Source organism: Alosa alosa, chromosome 11 (genome assembly GCF_017589495.1).
Source record: "Alosa alosa isolate M-15738 ecotype Scorff River chromosome 11, AALO_Geno_1.1, whole genome shotgun sequence".
Lineage (NCBI taxonomy): Eukaryota > Metazoa > Chordata > Actinopteri > Clupeiformes > Clupeidae > Alosa > Alosa alosa.
Window position 1 is genome coordinate 31,940,994 of NC_063199.1, and position 18,831 is coordinate 31,959,824.

The 18,831-nt window shown below is 40.0% G+C and overlaps 2 protein-coding genes across 5 annotated transcripts; one reads left to right on the plus strand and one right to left on the minus strand.

Annotated features, from left to right (window-relative positions):
- Positions 1–921: 921 nt before the first annotated feature.
- Positions 922–8,807, minus strand: LOC125303503 (fatty acid 2-hydroxylase-like). 4 transcript variants are annotated; one of them, XM_048257278.1, is made up of 7 exons: positions 8,789–8,807; positions 4,947–5,012; positions 3,669–3,811; positions 3,271–3,347; positions 2,566–2,735; positions 1,800–2,052; positions 922–1,281 (listed from the first exon to the last, which is right to left on the minus strand). In XM_048257278.1, exons 1-7 carry the CDS (start codon positions 8,789–8,791, stop codon positions 1,217–1,219), a joined length of 777 nt encoding a protein of 258 aa, XP_048113235.1. In that variant the 5' UTR covers positions 8,792–8,807; the 3' UTR covers positions 922–1,216. The 4 variants fall into 4 exon arrangements, with proteins under 4 accessions (XP_048113235.1, XP_048113236.1, XP_048113234.1 ...); XM_048257279.1 differs by lacking the exon at positions 8,789–8,807 and adding an exon at positions 7,285–7,475 and having other exon boundaries at positions 4,947–5,015; XM_048257277.1 differs by lacking the exon at positions 8,789–8,807 and adding an exon at positions 5,948–6,696.
- On the plus strand, positions 8,789–18,670 carry LOC125303501 (protein mono-ADP-ribosyltransferase PARP12-like). Its single transcript, XM_048257275.1, has 11 exons — positions 8,789–9,143; positions 9,304–9,439; positions 11,830–12,109; positions 12,264–12,410; positions 12,660–12,961; positions 13,812–13,932; positions 14,019–14,106; positions 14,953–15,037; positions 16,185–16,315; positions 16,497–16,648; positions 17,086–18,670. The coding sequence occupies exons 1-11, from the start codon at positions 8,842–8,844 to the stop codon at positions 17,439–17,441; spliced, it is 2,100 nt and encodes a 699-aa protein (XP_048113232.1). The 5' UTR covers positions 8,789–8,841; the 3' UTR covers positions 17,442–18,670.
- Positions 18,671–18,831: the final 161 nt, after the last annotated feature.

The window sequence follows — 18,831 nt, forward strand, 5'->3', positions numbered from 1 at the left end:
ATACTGTGCAGGTAATGTATACACACACAACATAATACATTCTTAAACCAACAGTACATTCAATGCATGTTTGCCTAAAATGTTCAGTCCATGCATGGTAGACTAAATGTAGAAACAAAAAAAAAAATGCATGAAAAGTCACTAGCAGAGTTTACAACAGCTAGTCACATTAGACTCAGTATGCATAATTTCATGATCAGAAAGAAAACATTAATAAACTCTCTGTAAATTGCACCCACATCCTAAAAATGCATGTAAAATATTTTAACACATGTAATTGTAAGGGTCCTGTCGTGTTTTGTTTTCCCAGTTTAGTGTTCATGTCTTCATCTCTTGTTTACTTCCTGTGTCCTGTTCCATGTGTTTCTTTGTTTGTTTTGCCATGTGTTTCTGTTCCCTGTGCCTGTGTCTCCGCCCCTCACCTGATCCGCGTTAGTCTGTTAATTATGGTTTCCACCTGTCTTGTTTTACCTTGTTCCTTGTCCACCTGAGCCTTGTTAAATCCCTGTGTATATAAACCCCTAGTTTTGTTATGTTCCTTCTGTGTCATTGTTGTAAGATTCCTGCGCTGCACTCTGTAACTAAAGTCAGTAAATCTACTCTTGGTGTGTTGTCTTGCTTTTGGGTCAATTCAAGTAGCAGTCCGTGACAGTAATATACCATTTAGTAACAAAAGGGTAATGCTTAATGAATCATAATTAATATAATATAATATAATACCTGATGCTTTATGTTGTTCATGCATGAGGTCATGGATGACCGACTATGAACTCATGTGAGATATTAAGGAATGAAGTAATTCATAAATAATAAATGAATTCATGCATGAATTCATGATAATTCACCCTTACCATAAAGTGTTAACAAAAAAATAGAGCTTAAACAGTTGTGAAACTAAAAAAAGGAAATGAAATGAAAAAAAAAAAAAAAACCAGAAAGGCTAAATAAAACGTAAAAAATATACAGCATAGTGAGTTGACGGTCATATTCAAATGTGCAGTGGTCTCTTAATTTATTCCAGAACTGCATATACTGTACATACATAAACATATATTTACACAACCATGATTTTGCAGCATCACGCAATAACCTCTAAATCCAGCAGCCACTCTACACAATCTGATTCAGCATGATGGTAACAGTAGTGTTTTGTAATCAGTACAAACAGTATATGTCAAATGAGTGTTTTTCATGTTTTCTTGCCCATCCTTAATCCTTAATGCATCTGAGGGATGTCTGTCTCAAATAAGGAGTCGAACACAGTGGTTGTTATCCCTAAGCCTGAAGGGGCAACATATAGCAGAGATGAGTTACACACATAGGACAAGTAGCATCAAAATTGACAAACATAGTTTAATTTTGAATCAGAGATATAAATAGGGGTGTTGTTGATGCTTGTTAGCATGGTAAACTGCAGCACTGGATTATTCTGAACGATGAGAGGTGGTGACATTTGCAGTACAAAAGCACATAGCACAGCACAGCACAGAGTGTTCACTTAACCACCATCTACATCGAAACCATAGTTTTGCGCAGCCCAGCTGTGTCCCTTGTTCAAATAACCCCAATCCACATTTTAAATATTATTGTTTCTGTTTAAAACTACTGTGTCAAATTGTGTGTTTGTCTTTCCCTAATATGACTTGTATTGATTGCCTTTATATGGCACATATATATTTCATTGTCAGACACACTGTGATCAGCAGCTAAAAGAGACAATTTAGCATCTAGGAAAACACAAAATAAACAACACAAGCATCCAGTTCAGGTTTGTGGATAACCATGAAATTGTTCCTCACCTTTATCTGGATTCTCAAAATGGTGTTTGATGTGGGAATTCCTGATGAAATAGAACCAAGAGCCTTCACTTGGGGAGCCATGATGCAGGTAGTAGTGGACCAGGTCATTGAGTACATATCCACAGATGACCCCCAACAACAGGGATAAGGCCAAAACCTCTGGCAACAGCCAGCTTAGTGCCCAGTAGAGAATACCCATCAAAAGAAAGGCCAGACTAGGAGGGAAGACTAGCCGTGAATTATCATTTGGATTCTGTGAAAGAGAGGGGACAAGTCAGAGGGAGAGACAGCATTCACATGCAATGGATGACCTTGACCTATCTATCATCAGGCAATGAATACAGGAGCTAGACAAGGAACTTTCAAAACACCATAGACTGTATATATAGAACTGGACAGTTCTATACAGTCTATGTCAAAAACCATTTAATGCATTAAGAAGGAATTGTATAATAGGCCAAAGAGTTTTTTAAAAGTAAAAGTCTTAATTGATCCAATACTTAATGACACCTTCATCAATTAACTAGGTGAAGTCAGACCAGAGCAGCCTGCAAACGTCTAATCTGTTCAACCACAGCTAGGTATTATAGTTTAAAATGATGTACAGTAATAACTAGTAAAGTTAATAATTGACATTGCTCTGTGAATAATTGCAGTCTATTACAGTGGATACTGCTGAGAGAGTGATACAGATAGAGAGAGACAGTGAGAGGGAGAGTGAGAGAGAGAGAGAGAGAGAGGGAGAGAGTCATAGGATGCCTCTGACCTTGTGATGTTGTCCATGCAGTATGAAGTGAATTGTGATCATGTAGTAATTGCGCTTCAGCGGAGTGTGGAAGAGGAAATGTATCCAGTAAGTCAAGAACAACCATAGAAATAACCCCCCCAAAGTTAAGACCAAAGGGACACCATACTTATGAATCGGCACTGAATTGTCTGAGAGATGACACAGAAAGGGAGAGACAGAGAGAGACACAGAAAGGGAGAGAGAGAGAAAAGGACCAGATAAATATATATTATAGCAATGCACAGACAAAGAATCTGAGCTATGGCTCATGCAGCCAAAAATATATAGACTTTTTTTTTTTCAAATCAGATCGACATACCTGAAAAATGATTGAATCAATAGCTATGATTCTATGAATTGCTATGGCTATGGCTAATAAAAGTGAATTCAACTGTAGTCTGTAATGTTGACTGTTTTTACTACACTGTATGTAAAGAAATGTTAAACTACTGAGTTGTCAATGGGAAACATAAGACCATTCCACTGTGGAGTAAACTCTGGGGACTGAGATTATGAGATTACATTTGCCTATTTGTGCATTTACTTTTATAGCCAATAAACAAATAACACATAATACATATACTGTAGATAAAGAATAGTACAGTATTCAGCATAATGTGTGTGTGTGTGTGTGTGTGTGTGTGTGTGTGTGTGTGTGTGTGCGTGTTGGGGTTCCTGTCTCACCCGACTTGGAGAGAAGTGTCCAGCAGTATAAGGTCAGACATATGACTACAGGCACCCAACAGATTGGAACCCAATACCTACACACAAATAAATATGCAGATTTAGAAGATTTCAAGAATAAATACCATGACCTACTTTTACTAGGTACTAGTAAATGGAAACTTTTTGGAGAACATATAATAAAACAAGTAAAACACTGTACAGCAAAACAAGACCTACTCATCCTCTCAGGTTTATTTTCCGATACTGGCAAGTTAGGCCTACAGTACAGTATATGTTATTGGTTAAGTGCATCATTTATGTGTCCTGGCTCTGCACTGCTGTTACGTTAAGCTATTGTTTCAGGTCTGGAGGAGGCATGATACAGTGTCAGTACATATGAATGATTTCAACAATACCATGCAGCCTTGGTTCTGGCCTCCAGGAACTCTGACTCAAACAGGCGAATGGGCCGGTCCACAGGCTTATGCACCCACTTGTCATACTTGCTCCCAAGATGACCCACTTGCCACGCCAGGGGTTTATTCCAATCCACTAGATCCTAGAGAAAACACACACACACACACAGTGAGAGAGAGTATTGCTGTAAGGGAATAGGGAAACCTGTGACCAGTCTTCCTTCATCTAAGAAACATTGCTTAAGTGCACTCATTTTCATCCTTTCATCTCAAGTAGATTGGACTATTGTAGTGCTCTTTTTACTTGTCTTATATATCCAGACACTAATCCAGAACTCTGCTGCTATACTCCTAACGAAAACAAGGCAAAGATAGCATATCACTCCTGTTTTAGCAACACTATTTGGCTCCCTATATCTTTTAGAAGTTTCCTGGTTTATTTCATTTCATTTCATTTCATTTTAAGTGACAGCTAAAAATCTACCTGGTTACTTTAGCTTTTCATTAACACTTTACTGGTGGTTGGTTGTTTACTGATTGATATTATTGTTTATTTTACTAATTGCTTTAAAGTAACCCACAAACAGGGACCACAATGGAATTAAGTCGTTGGGCTTTACCGTGTCATCCCTGACTATTAATGTATTTTAATGTATGACACAGAGTAGTACTGTTTCATATTTTATATCTAAGTGGTCAAATAAAATCAATCAATCAATCAATCAATCAACATTTTGGGAAATTAGCTTATTCACAGTCTCCTCCAGTTAGATAGATTATACATATAACCCTTCTCATCTCTGTGCATGCAGTAACTCACCGCAGTGTCACTCTGACACACACATCGTTAGCCTAGCTTAGCATAGCTGATTAAGGTGGGCAGAACCAACTAGCCTATTGCTCCCAAAATAAGCTAATTTCCAAAATGCCTTTTTAAGCATATTGGTCTGATATTGATTGATTTTCTTGATTGCTCTTTCCATAATATTTCTATTTTGAATATTTATTTTTCTGCTTTGTTTTTGCTTCATTTATTATTATTATTATAGTAGGCCTAGCAATACCCCCTTCACACACACACTCTTAGGAACCCCTCTCCACCCAACCTCAAACACTCATTTAGGATCTGAGTTGCACTCATCATGTCTCCATCTATTAGTGAATTTACTTGTACAAAACAAAGCTTTGTCATTCTAGAATTTAGACTATCCTCAACTCAATTGAGTTGTGTAAATTACACTCCCTCATTCTCATGTTCAGCTGCCCTCTTTTACTCACCTCATCTAGTTCAACTCTACCGGGTCTGGTCAGTCCTTCCTCCTTGGTACTCCGTTTTCTCAGCATCTGCTAATTACATACAAACAGCAACATACAGACAAATCATACCACACACACACAGAGACACAACAACCACACCTTGAACATTGTGTGTTAAGGCACAGCACTTCAAAATGTTCCATGCAAGTATCAGCATTTTAGATTTATCAGTGATTGTTTTTCGAGAATTGTATGGAGAGTTTTGAATAGTTTCAGAAGATGCGTGTAAAAAGGTCATCTAGTTGAATCTCACATGTTCACATTTTTGACATAGCCTACACAGTCAGCTATTCGCTCATCTCCCCAAAAGTTGTGTGTAATTTTAACTTTGTCGGATGAAGTGTGCACTGCCAATTGTTATTGCACTGTTAAAAATAAAACATTTAAGTGTTTTACATTGATTTAGTTTAGTTCACATGCATCCTTATGATGCTGTTTTAGTTCACATCTACTGTTTTGGCTTCACATATCTTCTGTTCTGTCATTTTGACTCTTGTTTAGTTATAAATCTTATGTTCGGTATATTATTGTGTCTAATTCTACGAACATGAACCTTGTGTTCTGTTTATAGTTCTGCTTTTGCTAATATCCAGACATGCATAATATCCAGACATGCTGAGTCGCCCAAGTGTAAGTTTAAAATTGACCACAGAGGAACGGAGAGAAGCTCAGGTCACAATTTCGGAATGCGCTCTGACCTGAGGGTCAGGCTATGTCATGTTTTAGGCCATGTGTTAACTGTCACACCCCGATTGTATGATATAAAGAAGCTTGCTTGCCTGCAGAACATGTCAGAGTTTGGGTACGAACCATTGTTTTGTCTCATTCTCTCTCTTTGCAAAGATAATAGGCTACAATTGTATTGTTCTTTTTGATCACTGGCTCCTGTCTTTTTTGCGTCAAAGCATACAAAATTATCTAACAGAATGTGACATAGGACTCAGTTAACTTTCATGTGTTACCTGTAATTTAGGATGCCCTGGCTGAATTGTTGGGTTTGGGCATTCATCTGACTGTTCATCTTCAACATTGTGTCGTTGTGTCGTCGCGTCATAACAGTCGGCAAGTTCTTTCAACGAAAAGTTGATAAGTCTATTCTTAGATGACTTTCTCTTACACAATGGACATTTCTCATCAATCTGTTCTTTCCAGAAATCAGACAGACAAATCTGACAGAAGCTATGATTGCAACCAAGCGATACTGGGTTCTTAAGTGTCCCTCCGCAAACATTACAACACAAAAAATCCATAAGAGTGTTGCGAAGTTGTTGTTCCGCCATTTTCGATAGGTCTAAGTTGGAGCTACAGATAAAATATTAGATCAACCTCTTCGACATTTAAGACTAACTAGCCTACACAATCTGCACTCAATTCAATTCATTCAAACGTTTTAAAATAATCAAACACTAAAAAGCAACATGAGCGCAGGCCTATCGTTTATATCTCCAAGTAGCCGTTCTTTCCTTCATATCGACGACGTAGATGCATCTTCCGCATCGTTTATGCTACTTTTACTTTCAGTTTGTAGGCCTAAACACACACACACACAAAGAGAGAGAGAAAGAGAGAAAAAATATGGCTGAGCTCATGTACGATCTATCTGCCTGCTAGAAAACCTATGGAAATGCTGCTCTTTTAATGAATGCAAGGATTAAAGTTCTCCGTCATAGGACGGATTTCCGTCAATTTGATTTTAGAAATGTCATATTTGAGATCGATGCAGATCCGATAAGAAAAAAATAGGAGGGGGAGGGATTATCACCTTTGCTTTTCCAAAGAACACGTATGGAGGACTAGATAGATAGATAGATACTTTATTGATCCCCGAGGGGAAATTCAGGACTATAACGGTCTAAAAGTTGGATTATAGTGACACATTAGATACAGCTGATGAGGTTGGCCAATCCGTTTAACTTTTTTTTGGATATTTTTGGAGCTCTATGTGCGAATTCGGAGAAGCGTGCGGTGACCATACATTTTGGTAGGGCAGAAAGTCTGACTTTTTTTAATAGCCTATCATTTTGAGCTACATTAAAATGACATATTTTACAGGACTTTGCTGTATGCTTAAATCATGTCACAGTCAGAATTGTAGATCAGTAACACATCAGTTAAGTTTGCACCGTTCTCATCACGTTAAACCAGCGAAGCATAACAAAACTTTTTTTGTTCTGTCTGGCCTGCTGCTAACTATCTAATATTTTTAAGTAGTTGGGTTTTATAACTGCAACTCAAGACAGTTGGGTGTTATGGATAATTGTCTGACCACTCGCTGTAGAAACTATATTATAGGATATACCTCATTCTCTGCAGCAACCTATGCCTTTGAACACCGTTGCCTTCTCGTTTTTGCGCTGTCAAAAGATGCTATTAAATCCACTAGAAGCTAAACCAAGGAAGACACCAGGGTTAGCTAACGTATCTTCTAATTTAAACCTAATTTAACAGAAACTCAACACGGTTAACAAGTGCAACACTACTCGCCATTTCTGCATCTTGAAATGAAACGATAGGCCTAATTTATAACTGGCGGAATAAAGTAGTTCTAGAATATGACCATGGGGCAGACTACTTTACGACCATACAGGCGTCTTTTAGCGCGGATTGCAATCCTCTTTAAAGCCGCCAGGGTTATGCGATAAATTATTGAGGAATGCGATCGTCGAGGTGCCCTGCCCCAACATTGCATGACACATTACACTCAACGAGAATCGCCATCATCATCCAAAAGTTGATGTCAATAGACCAAAAATAGTTGGAAAGCCTACAGAAACTATAGATAATTAATGTGACAATCACATTATTAAAAGTAGACTTGGAGCAATGATTTACTGAAGAACTATTTTTTGTGGAGGATGCTTCAGGTAGTTCGCTGCCCCACTTGCCCATATGGACCGCACGCTCCTAGAAGCGTAGGCTGTGTTCTTTCCGTGCATCAATGTAGACAATTTCTTACTATCGCGAACTCTTGTCAGGGGATGTCATTCATTTTGGGTGTCACCTATGACTTAAACAGATAGCCTTCTATGCCACCCGATGTAGGCTACTATTATTGTTACAGTTTTTAATCAATGCAACTAACATTATGTGTAAAGCGACGCAATATAAACCGTAGCCTATGCAATTTATTATCCCGTCTGTTATGACATGTACAACAATGTTTTTCACAATTTGCGACGGAAGGTTTTGACTGAGCGTGTTGGCATAAAAAAAAAAAAAAAATAATATCACTGTCATCATTGCGAACTGTTGAGTAAGGGGGTCAGTCTGTTTGTGACGCACAGACAGCCTTGTTGCCTATTTTGCTTAGGCCTCACTTTTAACGACAGTAGGTTGTGAGTGTATGTTGACAAAAAATAACCATACAATTAAAATAGTCAACTTAAAACTTTGCTATAAAATATTATTAATTTATAGCACAAAACCATAACCAATAGGCCTACCAGAACCTCGCATATTAGCGTCATGATTTGTGTGCGTCTATTTGGCAAGGCCACTAGCTGTCAAACCAAATCCCTCGAACAGGTGGTCAATCAGAGATTTCAAACGAACGAGCGAACATGTCGCAATGCAACAGCACTGTTTTCCCTTGATGAAAGTGAAACCACGAGTTTTCCCACATCTCAACTTTGAATGAATAATGAATAACACGTAATGTTAACACAATATTATCGGGCATAATGCTAAATTGTTATGAGTGGCGCTATTTTTGCGCACTATGGCGCATAGCTTTCACCTTCAATATACATCAATGCTGAGTTTCGCTTTCGTTTCAAATGAAAGGGAAGAATGAGTAAACAGACCATCCCATAGGGCGCAGGTTAGTTAGTTATCAGACGGATAGACAGCAGTAAAAATGTCATCTTCGATCGCTTCTTCTGTTTTGACCATCCTCTGTCAAAATCAAGGGGGGTTAAAGTTCGGGCAGCTTAAGCAAATTCTCCGGCGAAAAACATCAGTCGCAGAACATGTCTTGTTAAGGGAACTCTTGGACGAAAGTCAATTTCTCTTGGTTCATGGTGAAGATAACTCTGCTGATCCCAATAGGCTGGTAATCGCTAAAACGGCTATACGAGTTTGCCAATCCCAGAAATGTCTTGACTGTGACAATTTCCTACATTTGTGTAGATATTTTGTCTGTGGGAATTGTCGATTCGGGTAAGTTACAGTCTCAGTCTCTCTCTCTCTCTCTGGGGTAGCCTAAGCTACAATCTAGTTTATCATAATGACGGTGCTTTTTAATTTGGTTTGATTCCTTCTGAAGTTTCACCAGATCTCTGTTTACAAAAACCGTTCGCCTTTGTATTTCATTTTATAGGGACAAATGCAAAAATCCCCACAGCCTGGACTCCCAGACTAACAGGTCACTTCTGCGGAAGACAGGTCTGAGTGATCTCAGTGTTGGGGAGTTGTGTTCCCTACTTCTACAGAACGACCCGTACCTGCTGCCAGAGGTGCGTACTGTAACCAACATCCACATATGATTATATGACTATTAACCCAGGCTGCTTTGATTTCTATGGTATTAAGAAAAGCACTGTTTCACTCTTTTAGCTGCGCCTGATGAGCAATTGTTTATTTGGTTCACAGGAGATGACTCTTCAGTCTTTGTGACACAACGGTTTTGTTTAAGTTTACTACACGGTGTATGCAGCCTACACTATGCCCAAATCACAGGCACAGGCCTGACTGATCGATTTAAAATTTCATGTTTTTTGTATGTGAAATTCTTGTCACTGTCCTGTAGCTGTCTTTATAGTGTTATAGGGCTAAAAGAAAAAAAAACATTTGGTGTTTGTGCACTGTCTTGGCGCTAGATTAAAAGAAACAAGGTGGCTAAAAAGTAAGAAGGTCAGAGGGCAAAAGGCTAGAGATACTGTAGATACCCTCCATGCCAAGTACTGTTTCCAACAAATGAATTTCAATACAGTATATTCTCCAAAACTTCTTCAGGGCAGTTACATGACTAAATTAGGAATTCACCAAACATTTGAGTCAATGTCAAGTTACAGCAGTCCAACGTTTTCATAATTGTAACTGCCACCCCAATACCATTATAGTTTAACCTTGCTTATTGGTTGTAAAATTAAATATACAAATGTTTGCATAATGGTACTGCCCTGGAAAAGTTTGAAGAAAAAAAACAAGAAATTAATTTGCAGAACACCGTACCACCATAGAATGTTTCATTCCTTAAATCTGCTGTCATTTATTATATCAATATTCATCCAAAGATCACTGACCTACCGCTTACTAACTTTGCATCTAAGAACATCTGGCCAAGTCAATTGATTTTCACAAGAACTTGCCAAAGGACTACAGTTGAAAATGAGCCGGCTGGCTAACACTGGCACATTTACAGAAATATTAATGAATGTGTATTGTCCTTATAAATAAATAAATGAAATTAAATGAAAATGAAGTTTCATTTAGAAAAAAAATCTTTCTAAATTTACCTTACAGATTCCACATTCCACTTCTACTTCCAAACCTTCACCCGACCCCATGCCCCACCCCCCTTTGGCCCCCAACCCCAGACCCCAAGTATACTGTGTTACTAGTGTGCCCAGACTCAGGACAAGTATACTGTGTTACTAGTGTGCCCAGACTCAGGACAAGTATACTGTGTTGGGTCATTCCACGTCAGTTCAACCAGGGCCCACGCACTTAGGTCTCAAAAAATTCTGAAAAAATGACCAGGTGTACCTATGTGACCCAGGAGCAGTGTTGGGGAAGTTACTTTTAAAAAGTAGTGTTTGCTCGTTACTCTTTACTTCTCAAAAAAGTAACCCGTTACTTTACTTAGTTACCCTCTATGGAAAGTAACTTATTACGTTACTCGTTACTTTTACGTTACTTTTATGTTGCTCGTCTTTGGGCAGAACCCAACATCTGTTCCTAAATGCGTAGGCCTACATAAAGTTCTACTATGGAGGACAAAATGTATTTCTTTTGTGCTCTTTATTAAAAAAAAATGCCATAAACAGAGCACTTGACAAGAAAATATTGGGCTTATAGGCTTCAACACCACCACTAAAGCCCTATGAAACAATATCAACAAGGTGTTTAGGTGCTCTGAAAATGAGAACCAAAATGATTTTTTAGACTTCTAAGGTCTGCTGTTCAGGCCCTGAAGGAATTTATTTTCTGTTCATTGTTTTTGTGAGAGTGTTTCTACTTATCTCAGTAAGGAAAATAAATCAAGAGCATATGTTGAGTACAAATATGTCTTCTGAAGGCTTAAACAGAGCCCAGCCAAAAACTCAATAAAATTTGTATCAACTTTGAGGGACAGCTATGACCATGCAGGATTATCCAGACCAAAGCGTGACGATTTTGCTACATACCATTCCTATTTATGTACCAGCATGCAAAATTTGAGCCTCCTACATGGTTTAGTTCTTTGCTGTGGGCTTGTGAACTTTGACAAAAAAAAGAGCCGAACAAAATCGACACCCCCCCTCCCCTGTAAAACTGGCTGTATCTTGGAAAGTATTGATCTTACATAAGAGTAATTTTACAGTGTGTCTCCTGGGTAACATAGGTACACCTGGTAATTTTTTTTAGAATTTTTGAGACCTAGTGCGTGGGCCCTGGTTGAATTGACGTGGAATGACCCTGTTACTAGTGTGCCCAGACCCCAAGTATACTGTGTTACTAGTGTGCCCAGACTCAGGACAAGTATACTGTGTTACTAGTGTGCCCAGACTCAGGAAATAGAAATAGCTGGGTGCACAGACTATAGCATATCATCTAGGACCTGTGTACTGTACATCATAATACATTTGATTATATCCATCATGTTGTTTCTGATAATGTTGATTTTCTCTTCTTGCATTTGCAGATCTGCGGTCATTACAACAAGGGCAATGGAGAACATGGCTCCTGCAGATTCAAGTCCACCTGCACCAGTCTGCACGTGTGCCAGCACTTCCTCTTGGGAGACTGCAAGTTTGGGGCCGATTGTAAGAGAGCACACACGTTTGACGCCAACAGCATGAAGATCCTGAGCGGCAGAGGCCTCAGTCCAGAGCACATCCGCCACATCCAGCTGATCTACAAGAACCGGCTGCTCCTCAGTGGACAGAGGCCAGTCTCCATGAAAACCAGCATTACTAAACAAGGTGAGTAACATTTATTTGTGTATTGCTGCAAGTAAACATAAGTTAGAACAAATAAAAAACTTGATGAAATTAGAATAAGAGAATATGTGGTAAATAATACAATACATATTACCATGTTAAAGTTTACTGTGATAAATCTTGACTTCTTTTTTAGTTACCAAATCGTCCCCAAGACCAAAGCTCCCATCTGTGCTACCTGCTGTAAAAGAGCGCTCACGACAGCCTTCAGGCACCTCCATCAGTGAAGCAGACCACAATGAAATCTGCCTATTCTTCATCCACAGAGGATGTAGCTTCAAAGGTGCTACCATGGGCTGTCAATTGCAGTGAGACATTTAGAAATGTAGTAATGAGTAATGTGTGATCTACTGTACCTGATGCGCTTCATAATATTACATGTATGGATGCCATAAAAACATTAGGCTACATGCTTATATGTGAGGCTTGAAGAAACTAAAGCTTTCAATTGTTCATGAATGTTTATCAGTGTTCATAGAAAAATGCATAGCTGAAATATGTGATAGAAATTTGTTTTACATTTTTTTTGTAGATAAGTGCATTCGTGTCCACCACAATCTTCCGTACAAATGGCAACTTTTGGACAGTGATGGTGTGACATGGAAAGACCTGCCTGATCAGGAGGGACTCGAGAAGGCCTACTGCAACCCAGCCAGTGACAGCAGCCCAGGGGTCCGGCCCGTGGACTTCCTCACCATGACCTGTGCAGGCTCACCTGTCCGGCGCCTGTCCACTGCTTCCTCCGTCACCAAGCCGCCCCACTTCATCCTGACCACCGAGTGGCGCTGGTACTGGAAGGACGACCAGGGGGGCTGGAATGAGTACGGAGTCAAGGTCAGTTCCTACAGTGGCTACACTTTTCTTGACAGTGTCGACTTGAAGAGTGACATGAACGTTTATGACATAACGCTTCTGTTATTAAGTGACATTCGGTTTTTGTCATAACAAGTTAGGGTTAGGATTATGATTATGGTTAGGTTTAGAGTTAGGGTTGGGGTTATAGGATTAAGGTTAGAGGTTAGAATTAGGGTTAGGTTTCATGTGTCGTGACAGTGTCATGTGTACATGACAGTGTCATGTCACTCTTATGTCGATACTGTCAGGTAAAGGGTTAACGCACAAACTGTTCACCTGAAGCGCTGAAGGTGCTAGTTGGAGGTGTTACTGGAGGTGAAACAAGTCACTGTGATCAGTTTGATCATCATATACTGTATGGCACTAGCCTGGGTTTTCCCATGCTGCCTTACGCGCGTGATTTTATTCTATGGACTTCGTTTTCACCTCAAAGAAGGAACCAATCTCAGAACGGAGGGAGGGCAGCAAGACGATGACGACACACCGAAGCCGTTATGAGCTACGTACAGACGCATTTGATAGACATTCGTAGCACCCAATAAACGGCTCTGGGCATTCGTAAACCACGTTTCAAATATGAGAAAATGAATGTCTAGTTCCCAGACCCCATCTCAATGAGATGAGGTCTGACGTTAGCCAGGCTAGTATGGCACTGTCATTTTGCAGATAACAACACCACATTGCTTTTATATAGTGTTTTGAAGGAATCCAAATCGCTTTACAGTAAAGGGGGATGCTCACTAACCACCACAAATGTAAGGAGATTCTGGAGAAAAGATATTGTATTGACCCATCAGGCTATTTAGGCAGAACTTCTCTCTCCATGCAGGCCTACGGGCCCGCTGTGTCCTCGGTGACTTCTAAAACACTGGAGAAGGCTTACCTCTGCAGCGGTGACAGTGAGGTGTCGTTTGATGCAAAAGAACAACAGTACATAATCTACTTGAAAGGTAAAATAATCTCATCACTTGGTTGGTTCAAAAGTGTTGATAACCAGTCACACTTAGGTTTTGTTTTGTTATGTATTCCCTTACAGAGATGTATCAGCAGAACCAAAAATACAAAACCAAAAGGGAGGTCCGGAGGCGACCCTGTTCTCAAGATGTGCAGAGCAAGCTGAAGAGGTATCCTTGTTGTCCTCATTTGTTCACTGGGTGACTTATGAGGATTATGCCTGTTCCTTGCATGCTTTTGTGGATCAATATACAGTATGTTCAAGTGCACCAGGAGTTTATTTAAATAAGACTTGTCTGATTATATGCTACTATACCGAAGCCTGTAAAAGTCCTTGCAGGAAGCGATTACATCAACGTTTTTTTTTTCCGAAGTGTTTACAACTTAGTGTTAACTAATAATTGTTGCAAACTGGACTACGAACAAAATATTAGTGCATTCCTGGATCTACATCCTTATGCATGCTTCCTGCCAGGACTTTTACGGGCTTTTCCCAAATCACGGAAGAAACGTCGACGCAGCAGTATAGTAGCAGATAATCAGGCAAGTCTTATTTAAATAAACTCCTGGTGCACTTACAAACTTTCTAATGCCATTGGACTACTGCAGAAGTTTCGTACCATTCAGGGCATTATTAGTGGGGTAATTTACGAGATAAAAGTTGGTTCGATCACGACTGCAGAATGTCATTAGTTTCTGACAGCGCTACTCGACCAGGGTTCGACCAAGGGAAAAAAGGTTCTGGGAAGGTGTTTGTCTCGAGGTCATGGTGCAAAGGACCCTAGGGTGAAATTATTCCGAACCATCGCTTTAACAATACTGTGGACATACAACATCTCAAGTACACACAGTTAGATATCAGGATTTTGTGGTTTCAAAAACTCTTTGCATTCCATTGTTAATATTGATTAGCGTAACGCATATCTGTTAATATTGATTAGCGTAATGCATATCTGTTAATATTGATTAGCGTAATGCAAATCTGTGGTCATTTATTCTCTGCATTGCTCCTCCAGTGAGGCATCTGAGACGTCCAGTTCCTCCTCAGCAGATGTGCCAGATCACTGGGATAAAACAGCTCAGCCCAACGGCTCCTACAAGGTGAGAGATGTTCATATGATCCATATCACCTCCCGTGGTGTGGGTCAGATCTAATCTTTGTATTTCTGTATCTACTAGCCTATAATTTGTGTCTGGAACAACGTGCTGAAATCCTGGTGAAGGATAATGTAAAAGATATGCTTCCTTCCTTAAGCCCTCACGGCTTGACAAAGGTACCATGCGGGTGCTCCACCATATTGGAGTTTTCTGTTTGAATCAACATTACAGGCATGTAGTATTGAACTGGCTCTTAGGTGTACACACATCAGTTTGATTCTCTCACCCCATTTAAGACAAAGCCATCATAGTTGTGCCCAAAATATACTGCATGTTGTATTGTCTACTGGCCACACATATCTGGCCCTGTGATACTAGTTAGCTTCAAATAAGTGGGAAAGGACTTTTTATTTTAAAACCAGAACTGGTTTATAGCTCAATTTTTGGAGTTTGCTAGCAAGCTAACTGGTGGCGTGTGAAAATATATCAGGCAAAATCCTTAGTTGTATTCTTGTGGGTGGTGAGAGGGAATGATACACTCATGGGTGGGGAATCATATGCATGTGTGTTAGTGATGAAAAGATTATTCTAATTTAAAACAACCTGATAAAAGGAATATTTTTCAGTCATAATTGTTCTGCAGCTTTTCCTGCTTATTCTGTCTATCTTAAAGGTACACTATGCAGGTTTAGGTATTTTGGCGAGTTTAGAGCTCTAGAGTTTGGCGAGTTTAGAGCCCCCCCCCTACACGATGCAAATGCTTTTGTTGTGGAGGTGAAGCATTAACAACAAGCATCTCCAAAGAACTATATCTACTGACAAGGTAATGTTTCACATTCTCGTGAGTTTTGCATGGCTGGTTTTCTCAGTAGGGACTTGCTACGTCTATGCTGTATGGTTATGCTAGGTGAATGATCAAATACCAATACCATCAAATTAGCTTCATAAAGGTGAAAGGTGTGCCTTTAAAGTTGTGAATCGTACCGAATCGTGAGTTGAGTGTAGCGCTGCACCCTTAGTGTTTGTCCTTCACATAACAGTATACCTAAACTAGTAACTCGTATGAAAAACGTAATGAAAATAGTACATTTCTGCATGTTACTGGTTTACCTCTTACACTGACACATAGTCTGGTTGTCTGTACCTCCAGCTTGTTCCTCTCTCAGAGTCCTCCGATGAGTTCCAGAAGGTGGAGAAGTTGTTTAAACACACTATGCCCAACAGCACTGTTAAGAGTATCCGAAGGATACAGAACAGATCACTTTGGAGAGTTTTTCAGTGGTATGTAGTATATACATTTACACACACACACACACACATGCATATATTATGAAATCTGTTTACAATTACAAACTGTAGTCATTCTTAGAAGTCATACACTTGACCTCATATCTATCTACCTTATCATTAACTGTCGGTCTTAGTCTTAGCTACCTCAAACTGTCAGGCTTATAACCCCCAGGCAGAAGGAGACCATGATGGAGAGGAGTGGGGGCAAGGCCGTGGAGGAGCGCTTGCTGTTTCACGGCACAGACCCCTCTCTGCTGGAGGCCATCTGCGACCAGAACTTTGACTGGAGGATGTGCGGCGTCCATGGCACAGCTTATGGCAAGGGTGAGTGCACAGTATGTAGACTGCAGCTTGAATACTGAGATGTGCAGGGTGTGAATGTCACTCCAGGGCATGGCTTTTGCCATCAGCTGCTATCATGACTGCTTTCCATGCCAGAGGTTGCAGGTTTAAGTCGTGTTAATCTCAGTGCAGATTACATTAGACTTTTCCTCATGGTTTCCTTCAAAAGTGACTGGCAGCAGAACAAAGACACAGTTTTCTTCAAATCCAAAACTCTGTACAGTTAACCTATATTTGAAATAAAAGTATTTAGACCAAAAAGCAAGCATCTTGCAGGAGCTGATGTATGGATAAGAATGTTATCACTTGCACCACATACGCAGTTTCATGGTGCAGTTTGACTGTGAAGCAGCCTTGTAACAATGTTTGTGGAAAACAATCATTTGTTATCATGTTCTCTCTTTCTTTTTGACCTGTAGGAAGCTACTTTGCCAGAGATGCTGCATACTCACACAACTACTGTAAACCCACCAGTAGCATCAATACCATGTTTGTGGCTCGGGTGTTGGTGGGAGAATTCAGCCGAGGCAGCAGCAGTTACGTGCGCCCTCCGGCTAAAGGAACTGGCAAGCACCTCTACGACAGCTGTGTGGACAACATCAGCAATCCTGCTATTTTTGTCATCTTTGAGAAATATCAGATTTACCCAGAGTTTGTCATTGAGTACCAGAGTGAGGGGGTGGGTTTGGGGGCTCAACACACAAATCCTTTTTTAAAAACCACAAATCTTTTTCGACACTTACAAATGCCCTCATCTCGGGTTAATTTTTTGTGAAGTAGTCTAGTCATCGCACAGATATCATGTGAGACCGCACAATTTCAGCTCTCCAATGATGCAAGTCCTTAGATGCTGTAATAAACGGTTAGCAAGGAAAAAATACTTTTTCTTGTGAACTGTTTAATTTAATAATTTAATTGAATTGACAACGGACCCCCTGGCATTCCTGGGTTACAGACTGGGCTAAGCCTGTTAACCTGTTACACTTATGAAAACAGCATGAAATTAACAGCACTGAAAAAAACATGTTTATTGTAGATGTTTTTAAGATATTTAATTGTTGAATGCTTCAATCAAATGGAAGTGCTGATTGTAGACTAAACTGGATCAACTTATACCGCAGTCTCCTCTATCGTGGAGAGGATAAACTACTACTGATCTATGCAAGTGCTCACATCATTTCTCAGATTGTGCACTGAAGAGGCTGATCTATGCAAGTGCTCACATAATTTCTCAGATTGTACACTGAAGAGGTACAGGAAAACATTCTGTAGCCGCTAAACATCAGCGGTGGTTATGCTGTATAGGCTACTGAGTGACCTCTGTCATTTTGTACTTTTGACGGAAGCCCATACTGAAGGATCACAGAGTGTTCTCTTGACTGTTTTTTTTCTTATACACAAGGGGCAAACCCTACCACCCTTTTGGGATCTATGAACTTATATAGAGGAAAAACTGAACTTACAGCTCTGATGACGGTTTTGTGTTGTGCCAGGAGGGCCCTCATTAGCCTGGCCTAGTATCTCAATTTCTCATTGAGATACTAGAAATGTCCTTTTAGGCAAGTCCCTCCACTCGGCGGCCATATTGCAACGCTTTTTGGGGACTTATCGGGCATCTATTTCGGCAGATATGCGCGTGAGCGAGGCTTCACTACACCAACCTTGCTCCAGCTGCGAGATCACAACACATGATTGGCACAATGTCTTCACACCACATGATTGGCTCCATGTATTCACAACACACCACATGACTGGCTCAATGTATTGCCGCCGAAGGGGTGGGATATGTGTAGACAACTGCCATATTGACGTTACAAACTAAACTCTAAGAAATGGAAGTACCAGTGTGTACCTAAGTCGGTACAAATGCTTGTCGCTGGGGCAGTACCCTTTTGAAGAACAATAATGTACCCATGAATGCAGGTACTTTTGTGTACCCTAACCATCTGTACAAATCAAGGTACACTTGTGTACCTGCAATGACTAAAAAACCCCATGCATTTACATAGAGGATTTTTTTTGAGTGCGGTGTCTCTTCATTAGAAAGTCTCTGATACTAGTCTGGCTCCTCTTCACAAGTGAAAAGTGTGAGTGGTGAAAGCAGGCTACTCATGGACCTGAAAATCCTCTTATGTGAAATATGCTGATATGATCATAATTATCAT